The sequence below is a fragment of the Zootoca vivipara genome, chromosome 4 (genome assembly GCF_963506605.1).
Source record: "Zootoca vivipara chromosome 4, rZooViv1.1, whole genome shotgun sequence".
Taxonomy (NCBI): Eukaryota; Metazoa; Chordata; class Lepidosauria; order Squamata; family Lacertidae; genus Zootoca; species Zootoca vivipara.
The window spans coordinates 25,731,691-25,748,966 of record NC_083279.1 but is presented as its reverse complement, the minus strand read 5'-3'; the positions used below and the strand labels follow the sequence as shown (position 1 = coordinate 25,748,966).

The 17,276-nt window shown below is 42.9% G+C and overlaps 1 protein-coding gene across 1 annotated transcript in view; it reads right to left on the bottom strand.

Moving 5' to 3' along the window:
* Window positions 1-4,807: 4,807 nt before the first annotated feature.
* Window positions 4,808-17,276, bottom strand: part of EDAR (ectodysplasin A receptor) — a 76,835-nt gene continuing 64,366 nt past the window's right edge. The window contains exons 6-12 of the mRNA XM_060273400.1: window positions 16,974-17,060; window positions 13,683-13,811; window positions 13,509-13,583; window positions 13,105-13,177; window positions 11,497-11,656; window positions 9,171-9,231; window positions 4,808-7,169 (exon numbers count right to left, since the gene is read on the bottom strand). Coding sequence (XP_060129383.1) covers window positions 6,850-7,169; window positions 9,171-9,231; window positions 11,497-11,656; window positions 13,105-13,177; window positions 13,509-13,583; window positions 13,683-13,811; window positions 16,974-17,060 — 905 coding nt within the window. The 3' untranslated portion in view covers window positions 4,808-6,849. The remainder of the gene's footprint in view (window positions 7,170-9,170; window positions 9,232-11,496; window positions 11,657-13,104; window positions 13,178-13,508; window positions 13,584-13,682; window positions 13,812-16,973; window positions 17,061-17,276) is intronic.

Here is a 17,276-nt window from a genome sequence, read left to right as displayed (position 1 = left end):
CCTACAAACAGTTACTGGAAGCCTTGGTAATAAAAAATATTTTCACTGGATACCGAGAAGAAAATAATCCCTCTGGAAAAAACCACTACAACCAGGAATAGTCTATTTTTTGGGGGGGCCCTTGTGTCACCTCCAAAGGCAAGGAGTTTGGAGACATCCCTTTAAAGATGATTGTAATAGATGGGCTGGTTATTTGAGGAATGAATTGTCCTTATGAGCTATGCTGTTCTTTGGACAGCAGCATTTCAGGTTACAGCTGCGGGGCTCACAGGACTGAAAACTCTTCCATAATGAATCCATTCTCTAGGCATAAAATGTGAGTATATTAACAAGCAAGCTGGGCTAGAGCCCTTTTCCTCAACACCTCGTTTTCTTTGTGTAGTGAACTGTGCTTGGAGAAACAGGCTACCCTGTGAGGGCCTCCCCCCAAAAAATCTCCAGTTATCCCATGCAGAAGACAGTTGGCCTCCTTGTCTACGGTCCATAATGGAGGTACTTAGAATGCTAGTTTTATTGTGGGAACATCCGTTAATTCTGACACTTTGAATCTCAGCCTTGGATCTTTATTGGTCCAAGCCAATACCTGATTTGTGCCCAGAAAACCAAAGAGACCAATTCAGGAACTGGAGAATACTTGTAACATATTTTTAGTGTCTCATCTCTGTAAGGAGGTGACCCATTGATTTCAATTCTCATTAGAACATCACAGTGCTATCCAAACCATGCCTACTCATAAGTAAGCTCTGCTGGATTCAGTAGGATTACTTCCAGGTATGTGGAGTTAGGATTGCAACTCTGGGCGTCAAAGGCACAAAAATGACAACTGATAGTTGCCAGAGTTCAGTTTTGGACAGTGGTACCTTGGTTTACGAACTTAATCCGTTCTGGAAATCCATTCTTAAACCAAGGCGTGCTTTCCCATAGCAGTGGGGGACTCAATTTACAAATGGAACACACTCAACTGGAAGCGGAACATGTTCTTATTCCAAGGCAAAGTTCACAAACCAAAACACCTACTTCCGGGTTTGCAGCATTTTTAATCCAAGTTCATAAACTAAGCTGTTCTTAAACCAAGTTACTACTGTACTAGCTTCTTCAGGGCTTCAGTACAAGTATGTCTGGATAACATGTTATTCAGATTAAAAGTAGATTTATCATGCAAGAAAACATTTAAAATGTAAGCTTCATGTTATGTTAGTAGAAGACATGCCTTCTACTGTTTCTTGGGGGAAACATCTGAGGCATGAATAATGTTCATTTTAGGAACTTTCTTTGGGTTAAGTTAAATCCAGTAGGAGCAGATGTGCCTGGATTTAGAATTCGAGGTCTCAGAAATATGTATCCCAGTCCCACTGTGTGTGGGCTAAGATAAAAATCAACTAGATGGGAGCAGGGGGGTGGGAAGCTATTTTGTTCCCGAGGAGAGATTTAGAAGGCTGTATGGAATCTATTCAAAGAAAAGTTGGTTTGTTTCGAGCCAACGATGGCTCATTAAACATCCTCCTCATTTCACAGGAGTTTGGTGATTAGAGATAAATACATAATGGGAAGATCCACTTCTCTCAAGCGGAGACAGCCGCAAAGAAAGTGGGCACATTTCCCACAGGTTATTTCCTTAATAAGATAACCCGCTCTCTTTATGATGTAAGCATGGCAACTTACCGACTGGCAGAATGGGAGTTTATTTAATTGCTGCTTTTCCTTTAAAAACACCCCCCAGGAACAGAACAGTGACAAAGAATTAGATTAATCTGTTGAAAAGTCTGGTGCCTGGTAAGATGTGAATAGTATACCTCTTGTCTGTATAGGGAGGTGCCCCTCTCTTTCGGGGTGGCCCAGCAAATAATGTGAGCATTTCCACCTTCTTTTAGACAAATGAGGTCTATAAGGAGATATTAGAGGAACTAGGGAGGCATTTAAGTCACTTTGCATGAGCCCAAAGCTCCTCAATTCTTTTGGAATGGCTTCCTTCGCAGAACAGAAGGAATGGAATAAAAAAATTCCTTCAGTAGCACCTTAAAGACCAACCAAGTTTTTATTTTGGTATGAGCTTTCGTGTGCATGCACACTTCGTCAGCGGTGTATCTGACGAAGTGTGCATACACACGAAAGCTCATACCAAAAGAAAAACTTAGTTGGTCTTTAAGGTGCTACTGAAGGAATTTTTTAAATTTTGTTTCGACTCAGACCAACACGGCTACCTACCTGTAACTAGAAGGAATGGAGGGAGCCCTGACTGATAATAGGGGTTGCGCTGTGGGTTAAACCACAGAGTCTAGGGCTTGCCGATCAGAAGGTCTGCGGTTCGAATCCCCGTGACGGGGTTCTCTCCTGTTGCTCGGTCCCAGCTCCTGCCAACCTAGCAGTTCGAAAGCATGTCAAGGTGCAAGTAGATAAATAGGTACCGCTACAGCAGGAAGGTAAACGGCGTTTCTGTGCACTGCATACCTCCTCCCCGCCAAAGCAGCTCAGGAGCCGGGTGGGAGGGGAAAGAGGCGGGAACGTGCGCCGCCTCCTCGCACGATTGGCTGGCTATGATGTCCACGCCCCCCGGAGGGGAGGCAGCGGTCACGTGGTACTCCGCAACCACTTTTCCCTGCCGGCCACTTTTTGCACTGAAAAAAATAGTGTGATGCTACAGCTCGCAGCACGAGCTATAATTTATACCTTCCCCCCTTCCTTTTTAGCTTCTAGGGGGGGCAGCTGCCCCCCGGGTGCGCCCATGGTTGTCAGTCTGCTGTTGTGCTTCCGACCCCCTAGAAGCAAACCCTTAAGTTTGCTTAAGCAAACTGGTACCCAATGCCTAGATGCTGTTACTGGCAGCACGAATCTTCATCCAGGATTCAGGGCAGCAACATCAGGGGCCTGTTTTATTATGTTTACGTGGTAAATAGATCCAGCACTAAGAATCATGAAAAACATGAACAATATTAAAAATAGGAAGGGCCATCAGCAATGGTTAGCAACAATATTGTTGTTGTTGTTTAGTCGTTTAGTCGTGTCCGACTCTTCGTGACCCCATGGACCATAGCACGCCAGGCACTCCTGTCTTGCACTGCCTCCCGCAGTTTGGTCAAACTCATGTTCGTAGCTTCGAGAACACTGTCCAACCATCTTGTCCAACAACAATATAGGTGCCTGTATTGCAGTGATGGAAGAGAGGAAGGAGGGAACAGAATACTGCTCTGGGGTGGTGTAGGGTGCAGAGCCCTACAGAGAGGAAGGCCCTCAAAGCACTTCTCTGATGGCTTTTAGAAGGATTTGCTGTTCAAGAGGGGAAAGTTTAGTTTAGGTTAGTTTTAAAAAAGCAAAACCCATAGGACTAGTGCGCAGTCTCTGGGCATGCCTTAATTAGCTCTTTGGATCCTGGTCGTTGAATATACGAGTTTGAAATTGGTTAATAGTCCTGGAGGGGAAGGCAAGAAGCGATGTAGATATAAAAAGTAAACTGTATAACCTTTTAACAAAAATATCACCACACATGTAGCATTGCTTTATCTTAATACCTTATTTATTTTTTGCATAATGTACAACAATAATAAGTTATATATACAAGATTGCTACAATAGAAACATTTTGGCAGAAGTGCAGAATTAGTCTTCGCTTTCCCCCCGACCCTTTTATTTATTTGGGGAGGGGATTTAATGCAAGAAAACAATTTTTGTATGCAAAATGAAATAATTTGAACCAGGCCCTGTGTTCATGCTGGGACTGCACAATGGCGTATTGTTCCCAAAGCTTTGAGGGGGAAATAATTACTGTACTTATTTGTGAAGTAGGTGGAAGAATAACCAAAGCAGGCTACCTTTCTAAGTTGTAAAATAACAGTGTAGATAGGAACTGGGGTAGGAAAGAGAGGTTTACTGTTTATGTTAAGTACAGAGCTGCAAAATGAGGAAATGAAATGACCACATGTGGTGTTATAAGCCAGCAATTGTGTTCTGCAAGTAGGAAGAGGTTTGTGCTTGCAGCCGGACTTTTGTCTTGGGGCTTCTGCAAACCAAACTATGGGAGCACAAACATTTGCAGAAACCGATCTCTGCACAAGAAGCAGTGGCCCCTCCCCAGTTGACTACAGTGCACAGGAATAGCTTTCCTCTGAGCTTTACAACTGGAAGCTAAACCTGTGCACTAGACTCCAGACCAGGGATTCCCTAACTTAGGTCTCCAGCTGTTGTTGGACTAGAACTCCCATCATCGCTAGCTAGTCAGGGATGATGGGAACTGCAGTCCAAAAACATATGGGGCAATGGTGAGATCCAGCAGTCTGACCAGTGCTCAACATGAACTAAGACAGCATTGGAGAACGTACTTCAGAACCCTTTGGGATTCTATGTCTGATCTAGACCATATTGCATCATTTCAGAGCTACTGACTCTAGCTGATAGTTGTGGGTGAGTGGGGCTTCTCTTTATGTGGTAGAATGCTTCAAAGCTTCAGGAAACTGCACTGGCCAGGGAGGAATGAACTGTCATCAAATTACACATTTGCAAATTAATTACACAAGGTATTCTTCATCATTATTCAGAGGGGAAAGGACATTTCGGAGATAGTAAAATATAGTTAGAAATCCAAAGCTCACAGGCTAACAAATTGGGTACCACACATGGGAAAACTAAATGACAACATTAAATATTCATCACATTGAACCCATTAGAGTGGAGTCTTTCGATTGCCACTTGTTTGCAGCTGAAGAGGCAGGGGGCAGGGCTGGTTATAATTTTAAAGAAAATGAGTTATAGTTCTATATCACTTTTGCTCAGTCATGCAACTTCTAATTAAAAAAATATTGCTTTTTGAGACATGGTGTTTCTTTTAATAATAATAACTTACTGAAATCTGCCAGCACAGCACTTTGTGGAGAACTGAACGGTAAATTAATAAACTTGCTAATTAAACTGCCCCTGGCCCCTGGACTCTGTAATTATGAGTTCACGAGGACCCCCCATGCCAAGAAAAATACGGATTTCCTTGAGAGGAGATAGCCCTCATCTGTGCCCTAGGCCTAACTACCTGCTCATGGACAGTCTGCCAGCAACATTAGGTAGTTCTTGTGATCATTGCATAAAGCCATTTTTTTAAAAAAATGTATTGATCTTTAGAAATGTGTTGTTTCTTTTCTACTTTTCAAATGAGAAAAAAAAATATTGCTTATTTTAAACATATATTAAATTGAATGGGGTAATTACAATGGTGAGACCACACCTCACGCTAACTTTTGTAAGTAGTTATTTAATTATCACCTTAATACGGTTCACACTGACCCCTTCTGAGAAGCTTCGGACATCTGCAGTAGAATCCCAAAGGATTCTGAAGTACATTCTCCAATGCTTTTAGTTCATGTTGAGCACTGGTCACACTGTTGGATCTCGCCATTGCCCCATATGAACTGAGGGCAAACTCAAATACATGTCCAAAATTCCCCTGCACATGGACACATACTGGGAAATTCTGGTAACAGCGAACACGTTGACCCACTTCAGTGACAGTGGCTTATCATGTGCTCCCTATTCCATCTTCTTCTCCTCTCTCCAGTTGCAGAAAGAGATAAATCACCTATTTTTAGAGTTCTTTGCTACATCTATCTGAATTTGAGGTCATTAAATCAAACCAGCACCAAACCACAGTCTGATATTCTGGTTTGTATTCATCGAGATTAGAATGAACGATAGGTCCCAGAGTTCAGGCAGAACAATGAACTGTGGTTAGCTCAAAAGCAAGAGATTTTGGTCTCTTCATGCCTTGGGGCAGGGGAGGGGGAGCAGGAGCAACGAGGCTCACACAGACTCATTCTTGTAATGACAAAACATGAAAATGAACCAGACTGTGGTCTTTCAGAGAAACCTGCCGATCAATATTGATCTGATTAGTCAGTGCCTTGAAATCATAACAGTTGTAGCCAACACAGAAGTAGCATTTCAAAATACCCTCTCTGAAAGGGTTGCAATGGTAAAGAATTTCATTAAATCTAAAGATGATTTGAACAAATAAATGAGCAATATTGACTGAGGCGTTATTATTTCCTACCTCGGTTGTGATCTAGTTGAAGATAGAATAAATGTCACCACATACTTCTATGCTTAGGTCTATTTTTTTTTCCCCTTCTGCAGCATAAAAGATGGTCAAAATAATTTTTGTACTTAATGTATGTGTATGAGCATATTCATAAATAAATTCTGCTAATTTTATAATTGACATATATTTCCATTAGTATATGTGACAATATTTCTGAAATGTCTGTGTGGATCACATATGCCAAGACTGTAGCATACGCTGAAATTTTGAATAAACTGGACTCTTGTGGTCTACTTGGTCTAATTTCAACACACATCCAACTAATCTATGTCGTCAAAACCTCACATGATTTTTTAAAAAATGGTTAATCCTTAATGTTATTTGAGAGGAAACTGACATTTGGTTAAATGCTAGATGTAGTAGAACTGACATTCACATTATCTGTATCAGGCAACACTATATCTGATAGTCGTTACTAATTGCTGAGGACTGAGACAAAATTAAACCATAGTGATTACATCAGATTTCTTCAGAGCCTGCAATGATACTGCCAGGCCGATCTGTATCTATGCTTGTAAAAGGAGTCTGAAGTGAACAACAATATCTTCTTAACAGGCCAAGTCAGTCTCATTCAAGAAGTCTTCAGCCAGTGAAGCTTCTTTCATTTCTTTTATGATGAACCAGTAAAAATCCTTGGCTCGATTTATACTTGCAACAACAGAAAATGCTACTGAAATCTGAAGGCCATCCATGCTTTTCAGATTCCATTCCATAGTGAGTCCCATTGCTCTTGGAATCCATATCCTCTTGAAATGAAGGCAACTGAGACACATGTCACGAGGCCACCACTGGATCAGGTTTAGGTATCACTTGAGCCCATTCCAAGATATCCGCGCAGAGAGACTCCACGGCATCTAGCCGCTCAATCTGCACTAGTTTTGTTAGCAGTTCTGGAATACTGTAGCCTGCTGTGCTGATGCGGTCGAAGAGCTGCATGCCGTCTGTCATGCCCCCTATTTCGTCACGCTTCAGTCCAAAGCTCTCGGCGAGGTGGCGCCAGGTCTTCACAATGGCTTTCTCGGTGTTGTACGTGGAGCTGAGCATCCGGCTGGTCTTCTCCAGACAATCGAACGGGAGCTCCGTGGGACTGAGGCCTAAAAAGAAAGTTTAGAGGGTCACGTTTACTGAGCTCTCTTCTCCATGTTTGACATGTAGTGCCTCTTCCAGGCAGGGCTGAGGAACCTGTGCCCTTCCAGAAGGTGATGGACTCCCAACTTCCATCAGCCCCAGCCAGCTTGGCCCACGGCCAGAGATGATGGGAGTTGTAGCCCAACAGCATTTAGAGGCCCATAGGTTCCCCATATTCAGAATATTTCTTTATTAACATTAACGTGTACTCGCAATGCTTTTCATCGGATCATAGAATTGTAGAGTTGGAATGGACCTTGAGAATCATGGAGTCCAACCCCCTGCAATGCAATAATATGCAGCTGTGCCATATGGGGATCGAACCTGCAACCTTGGCATTATCAGCACCACGCTCTAACCCAGTGTTTCCCAACCTTGTGCCTCCAGATGTTTTGTGACTACAATTCCCATCATTCCTGACCACTGGTCTTGCTAGCTAGGGATGATGGGAGTTGTAGTCCAAAAACAGCTGGAGGCACAAGGTTGGGAAACACTGCTCTAACCAACTGAGCTATCCATATTTGTTTTATAGTATTAAAGCTATCTATGAAATTACCCCCCCTTTTTTTACTGTTGCATGTGTTTTCCCACATACTGATTATTCTTCCAGCACAAGCTTATTAGTTTCTGTTACTTTCATTTCACCTTGCAATAGAAGTAATGTCAATTAATCCAGCACATTCCCCTTCCTTGTTTTGCTGCTGTTTCCTTTCTGCATCTTCCTGGCATAAGCTGACAGCCAACCTTCATATTAGGCTGAAAATTTTAATTGGGAGGTCTTATGCCTACAGGCAGGGCCGGATTTAGGTTTGATGAGGCCCTAAGCTACTGAAGGTAATGGGGCCCTTTATATGTCCAGCTGTCCTTTGTCAACAACAAATTGCCGCTGTTTTTTGTGTTCAATATATGCTCTATGGTGACTTATGGACCTAATATGTACCTAAAGCCATTTGCACATAACAAAATATGTATTTTATCAAAGTAATTGTTGAACTGAAATACAGGTTTTTTCCTTTTTTGGGGGGGGGCCCCCCAAAAGAGTGGGGTCCTAAGCTATAGCTTGTTTAGCTTATCTGTAAATCTGGCACTGCCTGCAGGAGAGGTTGAAGCTTCCAGTTTTCATTAAAAGCAAAAAGTGTCCATTGAAAAGCACTGGAACCCCCAACAAATAGAACCTTTTTTAAATATATATATATATATTGTCACCTCAGGGCCGACATATATTTCAAGGAAAGGGTGAAATTCCTGGTGAGGCCTACCACTTTCCCCATCTTATCCATCTTATCCTGAGGTCAAAAACAAGAGACTTTCCCAAACACATCTTCTGAGGTAAAAAGGAAAGGCAGGGTTGGGGGTGGAACAGATGCAAATGCTTCTGGAAAGAAAAATGCTTATGTGGCTTTAGGTTTATTCTCGCAGACCGTAAATATCTTGCTATGGCTTATGTTCTTGAAGAATCTTGCGACCAAAGTGGGCATAAAAAGAAAAGAAGTGCTGTAGTAATCAAGCAACGCTTTCCCCCACTTCCTCATGCCAAAAGCCCTATGGTATATTTATTGTGTTGGTCTCTAAATGTCACAGGTGAAGGACAAGTTCTGATAAGCGGCAATAAATCATAGCTGACATGGCGGGAGGAGTGTCTCTTTATATATATAATTGGTTGCAGAGCTGTGAAGGGCTGTTAACATATTTGTCACGCAGTGAGACCTACATGCATCTTTTCGAAGCTTGATTGACTTGAGTGGGATTTCTCGCAAGTAAAAGTGTATAGGAATTCAGCCTAAAGCGCTAGTCTTAACTATAGCACTGGGTGATATTTTATTCTGCCGTTCAGGCAGATTGCTTCCAAAATTACCTCACCTCCAGAGTTGGGTTTATCTGAATCTATTGCCTGTGACATATTAGCCATCTTGAAGCTATGTAGCAAATAATGTGGCTATAAATTAATGTGTTTTCTTTTCACTCACCTTCTGCAACGCTGCATACGTTGGCATACAGATCAAGTATCTTTTTCCGCCGGCTTTGTATCTAAGGAAAAATAAAAGATTTTTTTTTTAAGTGGACCTTCATCCTTAGATGTTTGATGAGCAGAGGGGAAGGAGTTGTGTGTATTCTACGATTCCCTATAAAGAATGGGATTTGGTATTGGGTGCAGAACGCTAATTCCTATGAATTTCAGTGGTGGTGGTGGGGTCTTTATGGGGATGGTAAAGCCCGCTTTTAGCTTTTGTAGCTGTGGAGACATGCTATTTTTTTTCCCAGGCATTGTCTAGTGAAAACTCACATCAGAAGTGTGGCTAAATACAGTTTTCAAGTAGCCAGGGTGGGCCTTCCATCGCCAACCCATATAGCTGTTTCCCTAGTTATGTTACAAGCAGGATAACAAAATTTGTGTTTTTAAAAACGTCAACATGAGCATAATTGCATTGTTTAATAGGTTGCTGACTCTTTAATATGAGCCAAAGGTGTGTGAACCCAAGGCAATTCTACTCACATAATGTGGCCCCCGTGGGAAGAAAGATCATCCCACTGGTAGGCCGATAGCAGTGGCGTCGTGGGGGGGCAGGGGGGCCGTTTTCACAGGCGCACAATCTGGGGAGTGCATGAAACAGACACCCTCTGCAGAGAACCCCATCATGCGCCCTCTGCCCCCTGCCTGGCGCACGAGCGCTTGCCCAGCAGGGACAGGATCTGTGGAGCAGAGCTTGAAGAGCACCCTCCAGCACCTGCCCAGCATCGTTGGCAGCGAGTGCTGGATGAGTGCAATCCACCTCTGGCTGGTGTGCATGCGAAGCATACCTGCCCCAGGCACAGGCAAATGGTAGTACACCTTCCACACCCACACCCACATACCCATGTGCATTCATCAGTGAGGCTTATAACATCTGCATACTTCTGAGAAGAGGGCAGGGGGCATTGAAAACAAAATAATAAAGCAAGCAACCCCAAACTTTGGCCCTCCAGATGTTTTGGACTACAATTCCCATCTTCCCTGACCACTGGTCCTGTTAGCTAGGGATCATGGGAGTTGTAGGCCAAAACATCTGGAGGGCCGCAGTTTGGGGGTGCCTGTAATAAAGTATACAAAGTTTGAGTCTCGATCCTGTCTTAGTGTGTCCTCCTTTGACAGGAGCCAACTACAGAAACATCTTTGTTCCGTCTTCAGTTACATTTGTGAAGCTTCCATAGGAAAGCTAGTTCTGTGAAATTAATGACCGGACTAGAGGCTTTCATGCTGTACAGTATGCTGCTGAGGTGACAGGCGAGTTAAAAGTCTAACAGATGTGGAGTCTGTTCATGTCCACTATCCCTTTAAGTAGAGTTTGCATTACTCTCACACAAGATCATCCTCTGCCTTGGATCAATTGGACATTTCTGCTTACATGTTCCAGCGTTTAATTGCTCTTTGAACAGACACTGACCAGATTTTGCAGGAAGAATACATAAAATATCACGGTTGTATATCATGGCCTGAGACCATGTGATTCATAGGGCACAAACATCTGTGGTGAATCAAGCAGTTCTACCTACACCTCCTGAAAGAGGGTTATATAAACTGAGAGTTAGTGGCCCCATGAAGAGCCTGCTTTGCCATGAATCTTGTGAGGAGAACTGATGGAGCAAAAAACTGGTTTCATAAAAGCTTTTTGGCAAGCTTCATTTAGACAGTACTGCTATATTGGCAATACAGCCAGCTGCATAAAGGTCCCACAACAGCCCTCCACGGATTGCAACATCTCATAGATATGAGAGGGAGCAGCAGGGTCCTTAGTGCTACCCTTTTACCCGAGCCACGTGCCTGTAACCATTCCAGGACATGGAGACAATGTGGAAGGGACTGTAGCTCACTGGCAGAATACCTGCTTTTTGTGCAGAAGATCCCCGGTTCAATCCTGGCATCTCCAGGTAGGGCTGGGAGAGAACCATGTCTGAAATCCTGGGCAACCAGGATAGCTGTCTAGACAGACTAGACAGATGCCTTTCAATAGCTACCTAAAATATGAATGAACATGTGCATATTTCATATGAATGAAATATGTGAGCTCAGTCAGAACTGTTTTGCTATTTCATTTTCAATCCCAATAACTCTGTAAGATTAAAAACTGGATACGGTCTTTCTCCATTATCTAATGGAGGCTCTCACTGAGGCCATGCCACAGAACTTAAGCCACACAGTTAATGATATTTTATGTATTCTCCTTTCCAACAATGCCTGATGGAAGATCAGCTAGCTAGCTGCTCAAGCAGACGGGGAAGTGGCACTTGACCCAAAGTCTCCCAGGTGAGACTTACGCCAGTGGATTTGTTGTTTGTGGAAGATTTATCTCTGGCCAAATGGACGAGAGACAACAAGCACAGTTCCGGCGTCCCTTGCTTGTCAATCGCAGCTTCTTCGTCGCTGTCCATACTACGACTTAAAAGCCTCTCATTCTCTGAAGAAGCATCATTTTCACTGGAAGAGGGGGAGGAAAAACAGAAGGGTTGCTTTTCTAAACGATAGCATAGGTGATTCCAGCATCTTTTAAATATATATGCATGGTCTTTACTGAATAGGCTCGGCCTAGTTCTTGCAAAGTGTTGCAATGCGATTTCATGAGGCAACAGGGCTTCTTGGGGGGGGGAGCCCTCTTTTCTCATACCCTCCATTGCATCCTAATCTGGAAATAAATGCCCAGTAAGTAGTTTGCCTACTCTGTGCTTTTCTAATTCCAGGGGCTTTTACAGTCACATACCCCAAACCAGCCGTCTATTCCAGGTGTGGAAAACTCTGATGCACTCAGGCCAGAGAGCTCCCTGCTTCAGAGTGACCTGCTTGTTGATTTCCACTGAGCTTTTATATTCCTTTGCTGGCAGGGGCAAGACTCTCCAAGTGACAGTCCCAGATTTACAGAAGTCACCCCAGTTTCTGATTTGACCCCGGAATGTCCCGCTTTTCCTTAGGACGTCCCTATTTGCATCCGTAAAATGAGAGTATGGAATAGGATGTCCTCTGGGCTTTTTCTTAGCCGGAACTCACTAGAATTAAGTTCCAGCATCTCTCAGATGGGTACTCAAAGAGAACTAGGAAGGAATTCATGGTAAGTTCCGGCACCTCTTTTTTTTTTTTAAAAAAAGAGAAATTTTCATCAGAGAAATACTGGAGGGTATATGCATGGATTGATGCCTCACATTAGATAGAATTACTGGTGACTGAGCCTGGCGCAAGGGATTCTTGTATCCACCTGAGCACCAGGGCTTTAGCTCTTTGTAGTTTTAATTTCAAATCAACTGACGGATGTTCAATCCTTTCCTTTAAAAACAAACAAACCACTGTAGTGTTTGTCCTGCCACATTTTCCTGCGACAAATTCCTTCATGCCCTACTCCACCACCCACTTAATGTAAATAAACTTTCCTTCCAGATCTCTCTCTGCTTTCAAGACCGTAGGCACCTCAAGCCTGGGTCTAAATATGCCCCTCCAGGTCTCTTTTCCACAGGTTTCAGGATCCTCCCTGGATCCTAAGAGATTCTTAGGTGCATCTGTGTGCACACTCATCTATCTAGAGATCTAGGTCACATCCACCATACATTTTAAGCACAAGGCTTCCTGCGAAGAACCCTGGGCACTGTGTTTTATTATTAACTGTAGCTGGGAATTGTAGCTCTGTGTGGGGTAAACGGCAATTTTCAGGTTTCTTTGGGGGAAGCTGCCTGCCACTATTAATGATATAAATGTGCTTTAAATATGTGGTGCGGATGTGATCGTAGATACAGTGGTAGCCCGGTTTACAAACTTAATCCGTTCTGTATATACATCTCTGACTTTAGTTTGGCTGGAATAATGCCTACTGTCGAGAGTTAAGTGTCATGTCCTGTCGACTCCTTCCCTGCTATCAGCATGCTTGTTTTTCTGTCACATACCTCTTGACAACCTTCGCTGGAGTTGCAGTTAATTTTCCAAACTCGTCTTTCTCTGAGAAAATCACCACATTTTCTGCAAATTAAAAAAAAAGGAGGGAAAGGGTTTGAAACGGTCAACGGATCACAGTTGTGAACGTAATTCCCTCGCTGGCACCTGCGTATGGGTGTTTTGGAACAAATCACCGAATTGTGGTGCTGAGCCTTAAATTAGTCAGGGAAGGGATTGCATGCAGAAGGACGTTTTCAAGGTTACATAGATGCCTTCCCAATTATTCTTCTGCTAAATGGAATTTGAATCCGAGCAGTTTACAGTTTAAATTAACACGGGGCATCACCTCAGGGCAAATTAAGCCGTGTGGGATCTGATGTGTGTAAAAGGCAGAAATTAAAAAAACTGTTCAAACCTTGTACTTCTTTTTTCTCTCCCTGCATATTGGCCTGGGCTTCTACGGTCTTCACAGAATGGCTAGTGCAGCAAGCTGGAATTTAAAAGAACACCTCTTGTTAAAACCCATTCTCGGCAGATGCCTATCACAGCATCTCAGAAGTCAGAATTCTCTTTACTGACGGGCAGTTACCTTGAGCCGAAGTTTTGGTTTTCACAATGTAGAACATGATGATCAGGACAATAGCGATTGCCATTATGAAAATAGTTGACATAGCAATGATAAGAGCAGTTGCAAGGTGCCCTTGACTGGAAAGGTCGCCTGAAAACACAGAGACAGATTATTAGAGCTGTGGCTGCAAACCCATTAAAGGCATTTCAAAGTATTAACCATATGAGCTTGTCTCTTAGTCACCGATTATGAATCACATTTGTATAGGATAACTCAAATATTTCTGAAAAAGGAAGCACACTTCCTTTACTTTTCATATCTGTTGCCTGGATAATCAGGGGGGCACTTTTACCATTATTAAGGCTGAGATCCCATATCTACTTAAGCTGGTAGTAAGTCTCATTGAACTCCATGGAGTGCACAGGACTACAGTGGTACCTCGGTTTATGAACACAATTGGTTCCGGAAGTCTGTTCATAATCTGAAGCGTTCATAAACTGAAGCAAAATTTCCCATTGAAAGTAATGGAAAGTGGATTAATCCGTTCCAGACAGGTCCGCGGAGTATTCAACCTGAAGCGTACTTAACCCGAAGCATGGGTGTAATTGGTTCCGGAAGTCTGTTCATAAACTGAAGCGTTCATAAACTGAAGCGAACTTTCCCATTGAAAGTAGTGGAAAGTGAATTAATCCGTTCCAGATGGGCTCGCGGCGTTCGTAAACCGAAAATTCATAAACCGAGGTGTTCATAGACCGAGGTTCCACTGTATAGTGTAAGGCTACAATGTCAGGCACGTTAACATGCAAATAAACTCCACTGGACTCAGAAGAACACTAATTTTGTGTATTGAGTCAAAGGATTTTATATCTGTATGACTATTGTATGTATTTGCTTTAGGGTAAAGTAACTGCCTTTTGGTTCCAGAAGGTACAGCTACTATTGGTTCATTTAAGCTGCTGTATTTGGATGCTGTGTCTTATTGGTTTCCTCCAAAAGGCAGCACTGTGATTGCCTGATATTGTTCCCTCCAAAATGTATCCCTTTCTAGCTAGTCCCCCGTCCCTATAAATATAGCTTTCCTCCCCTCAGAGCTCAGTCTTGTTTGCTTTAATAAAGAAGTGTTACTAGAGAACTGTCTCCAGCATATTGTGTCAAGAGAGCTGAAATCACGAACCCCACGTCACAACATCTTGTATTTTCATTTACTTAGCTTGCAGTTTTTTACTTGCAGTAGAATGCCAGATGTAGTCTTTATAATTCAGAGTCAGTATTGCATGTGTGTCTGTGTCCCCACATGCACACATGCACACATGCATACACAAATACGTATTTATCACACACATCAGGTCCTCATAGGGAGCAGTTTCGAGGATGCACCTGCTCTAGCCACCTCACAGTTCGGTCTCTAAGGGTGCTTCCAAGTGGCCAGGATTTGCAGGGTGGATTCAAGTCCATCGGGCAAATGTGGGTTTGTACAGTTAAAATGGATTAAAGCTCTCTGTTGCCCTAGCACAACATATCCATGTAAAAAACAACAGTGGATCTTTTGCAGTTAGGAAAGTGATGGTGAAAAGTGTGGGATTAATGGAATGATTACTGGGATAATGTGCAAACGCCCTGGAACGAAACCAAGAGGACTGGTCATTGTCATATAACCTCCCTGTAAACAAATTAGAACGAATGCTCAATAGAGTCTGAATATCATCTAACTGCCGTTTCAGCTTTGTGCAAGGAAATCAGGATAAATGCTCCATAAATAGGTTCCTTAGCCCTAAAACTCAAACTCAAACTGCCTCTGTCCACTGGCGGAGGAAGAGGAGTGCGGGGGGAGTGCACCATCCCCAACAGCGCGATCCCGGTGGGGTGCCATTGCGGCTGCCTCCCACCTACGCTGGGCACCATGCCCCTGCAGGTGTCGTGCCCCGCGCCCAGAACGTGTGCCAGCCCCGCCCCTGCCTGCTCTCTGCCCCCCGGTGCCGGAGCATGAAGCTCTGCCACTGTTTCTGTCCCCTGCACACACAACACACAGAGCACATTTCTCAGATCACACTCCTGCAGGTGAAATTGCCCATTCAGGAAATTGTCATTTAACTGTTAGCAAGCTTGCACTACTAGATTCCCCTACCCTAAATTGTTTGTGAGTGTATCAAAATGTTGCTGAATTTGAAAATTTTCAAACAAGCAATTCACTTTTCATATGTGCCAATGCAGACCTTTTCATAGTGGTAGTGTTGTGTGTTGGGTTCCCCCCCCCCCCGAAAACCACCACTAATGAGTAATTGCAAGTAAAGCCCATTTGCAGCCAGCAAAGTTTTCCAGTTAGAACACTCCAGAAAAGGTAAGACTCGCACCTTCAATAGAAACAGATTTGCTGTAAAATTCTCTTCCCCAGTTACTTTGAAATGAATAAACAAAATACTTATTTAGCCTTCGTGAACAACCCATTTATTTAAAAGCTATTCTCTTACAGCGAAATCATCTGGTTTTGTTTCATTTTTCTGCAATTTACTTGCTTGTTTGAAAGACACTCTTGATACATATTTCTCGGCTAAGGTGAAACACCACAGTCAGTTGCCAATATTCATTAGTGTCTCAAATCTTTCTGTTTGTGGAGCTGGATTTGCTGAATGGATTTGTTCCTGATTCAAGAGTAATTGGCCCTGCTTAGCAATTGTGTTTAAAATGGGCTAAAGTGCCTCTTGCTTTGCAGCGAACAAAGTTATGATCACTGTGAGTTCCTTACACACATTACCAAGCCTTTGAATCGGGATCAGTAGATGACTCCCCCCCCAAAAAAAACCAATTTTCTGGTGACCTGGTACCCTTGCCTTGACTGTGCCCCATAATGACACACCTGACTGTATTAGCACCTAAAGAGATTGCTCACATCATCACATGGCTGAAATGAACTAAATTCCCACAATCCAAATAAACCTCATTTGATGAGATAAAGGAGCTAAATTAACTTTTCATCTCAATAAATACACCTCATTTTCAAAGTTCATTGTAAAACTCATCTCTGCTGAAGCATGTTGATTGCTGAAGAAATATTTTTAATGATCTATGAGAAAACCGTGAAATGAAATTAAAACACATACTTTAAGCCTGCCTGACAGACCCATAGGCTGAGTAAAAAAAACACACGTTTAAATAGAAACAGCTCAGACTCCTGAGACGGCACATCAACCCCACATCTCTGTAGGGAAGAAGGTACCTTGCTCTCTTGGCTGCTCAGTCTTCCAGCCTCCCAGGATTACATACAAAAGCCAACTCAAGAAAATGCTAAAAGGGGAACTGGGCTTTTTTTCTTACCTTTGTGCACATGCTGGAAAGGAGAATGAGTACTTGTTTCAGAAGTAATTGGAAAACTGGCTGACGCACCAGAGGTAACGCCTGCACCTATCATAATAAAAAAAACAAATTTGCCATAAATTTTCCTGGTGACGCTTGTAAAATCTCAGCCATGAATTGATGCATTTCTGAACTGAGAGCACAGTTACTTAACTTGCATGAATTTCCCATCCATTTAAAAGCCAATGCTTACAATTCAAATGTCAAACACCTAAATGTGGATTTATGGTGCCGTGCTGTGAAAGACGCATTTGGCACGCATTT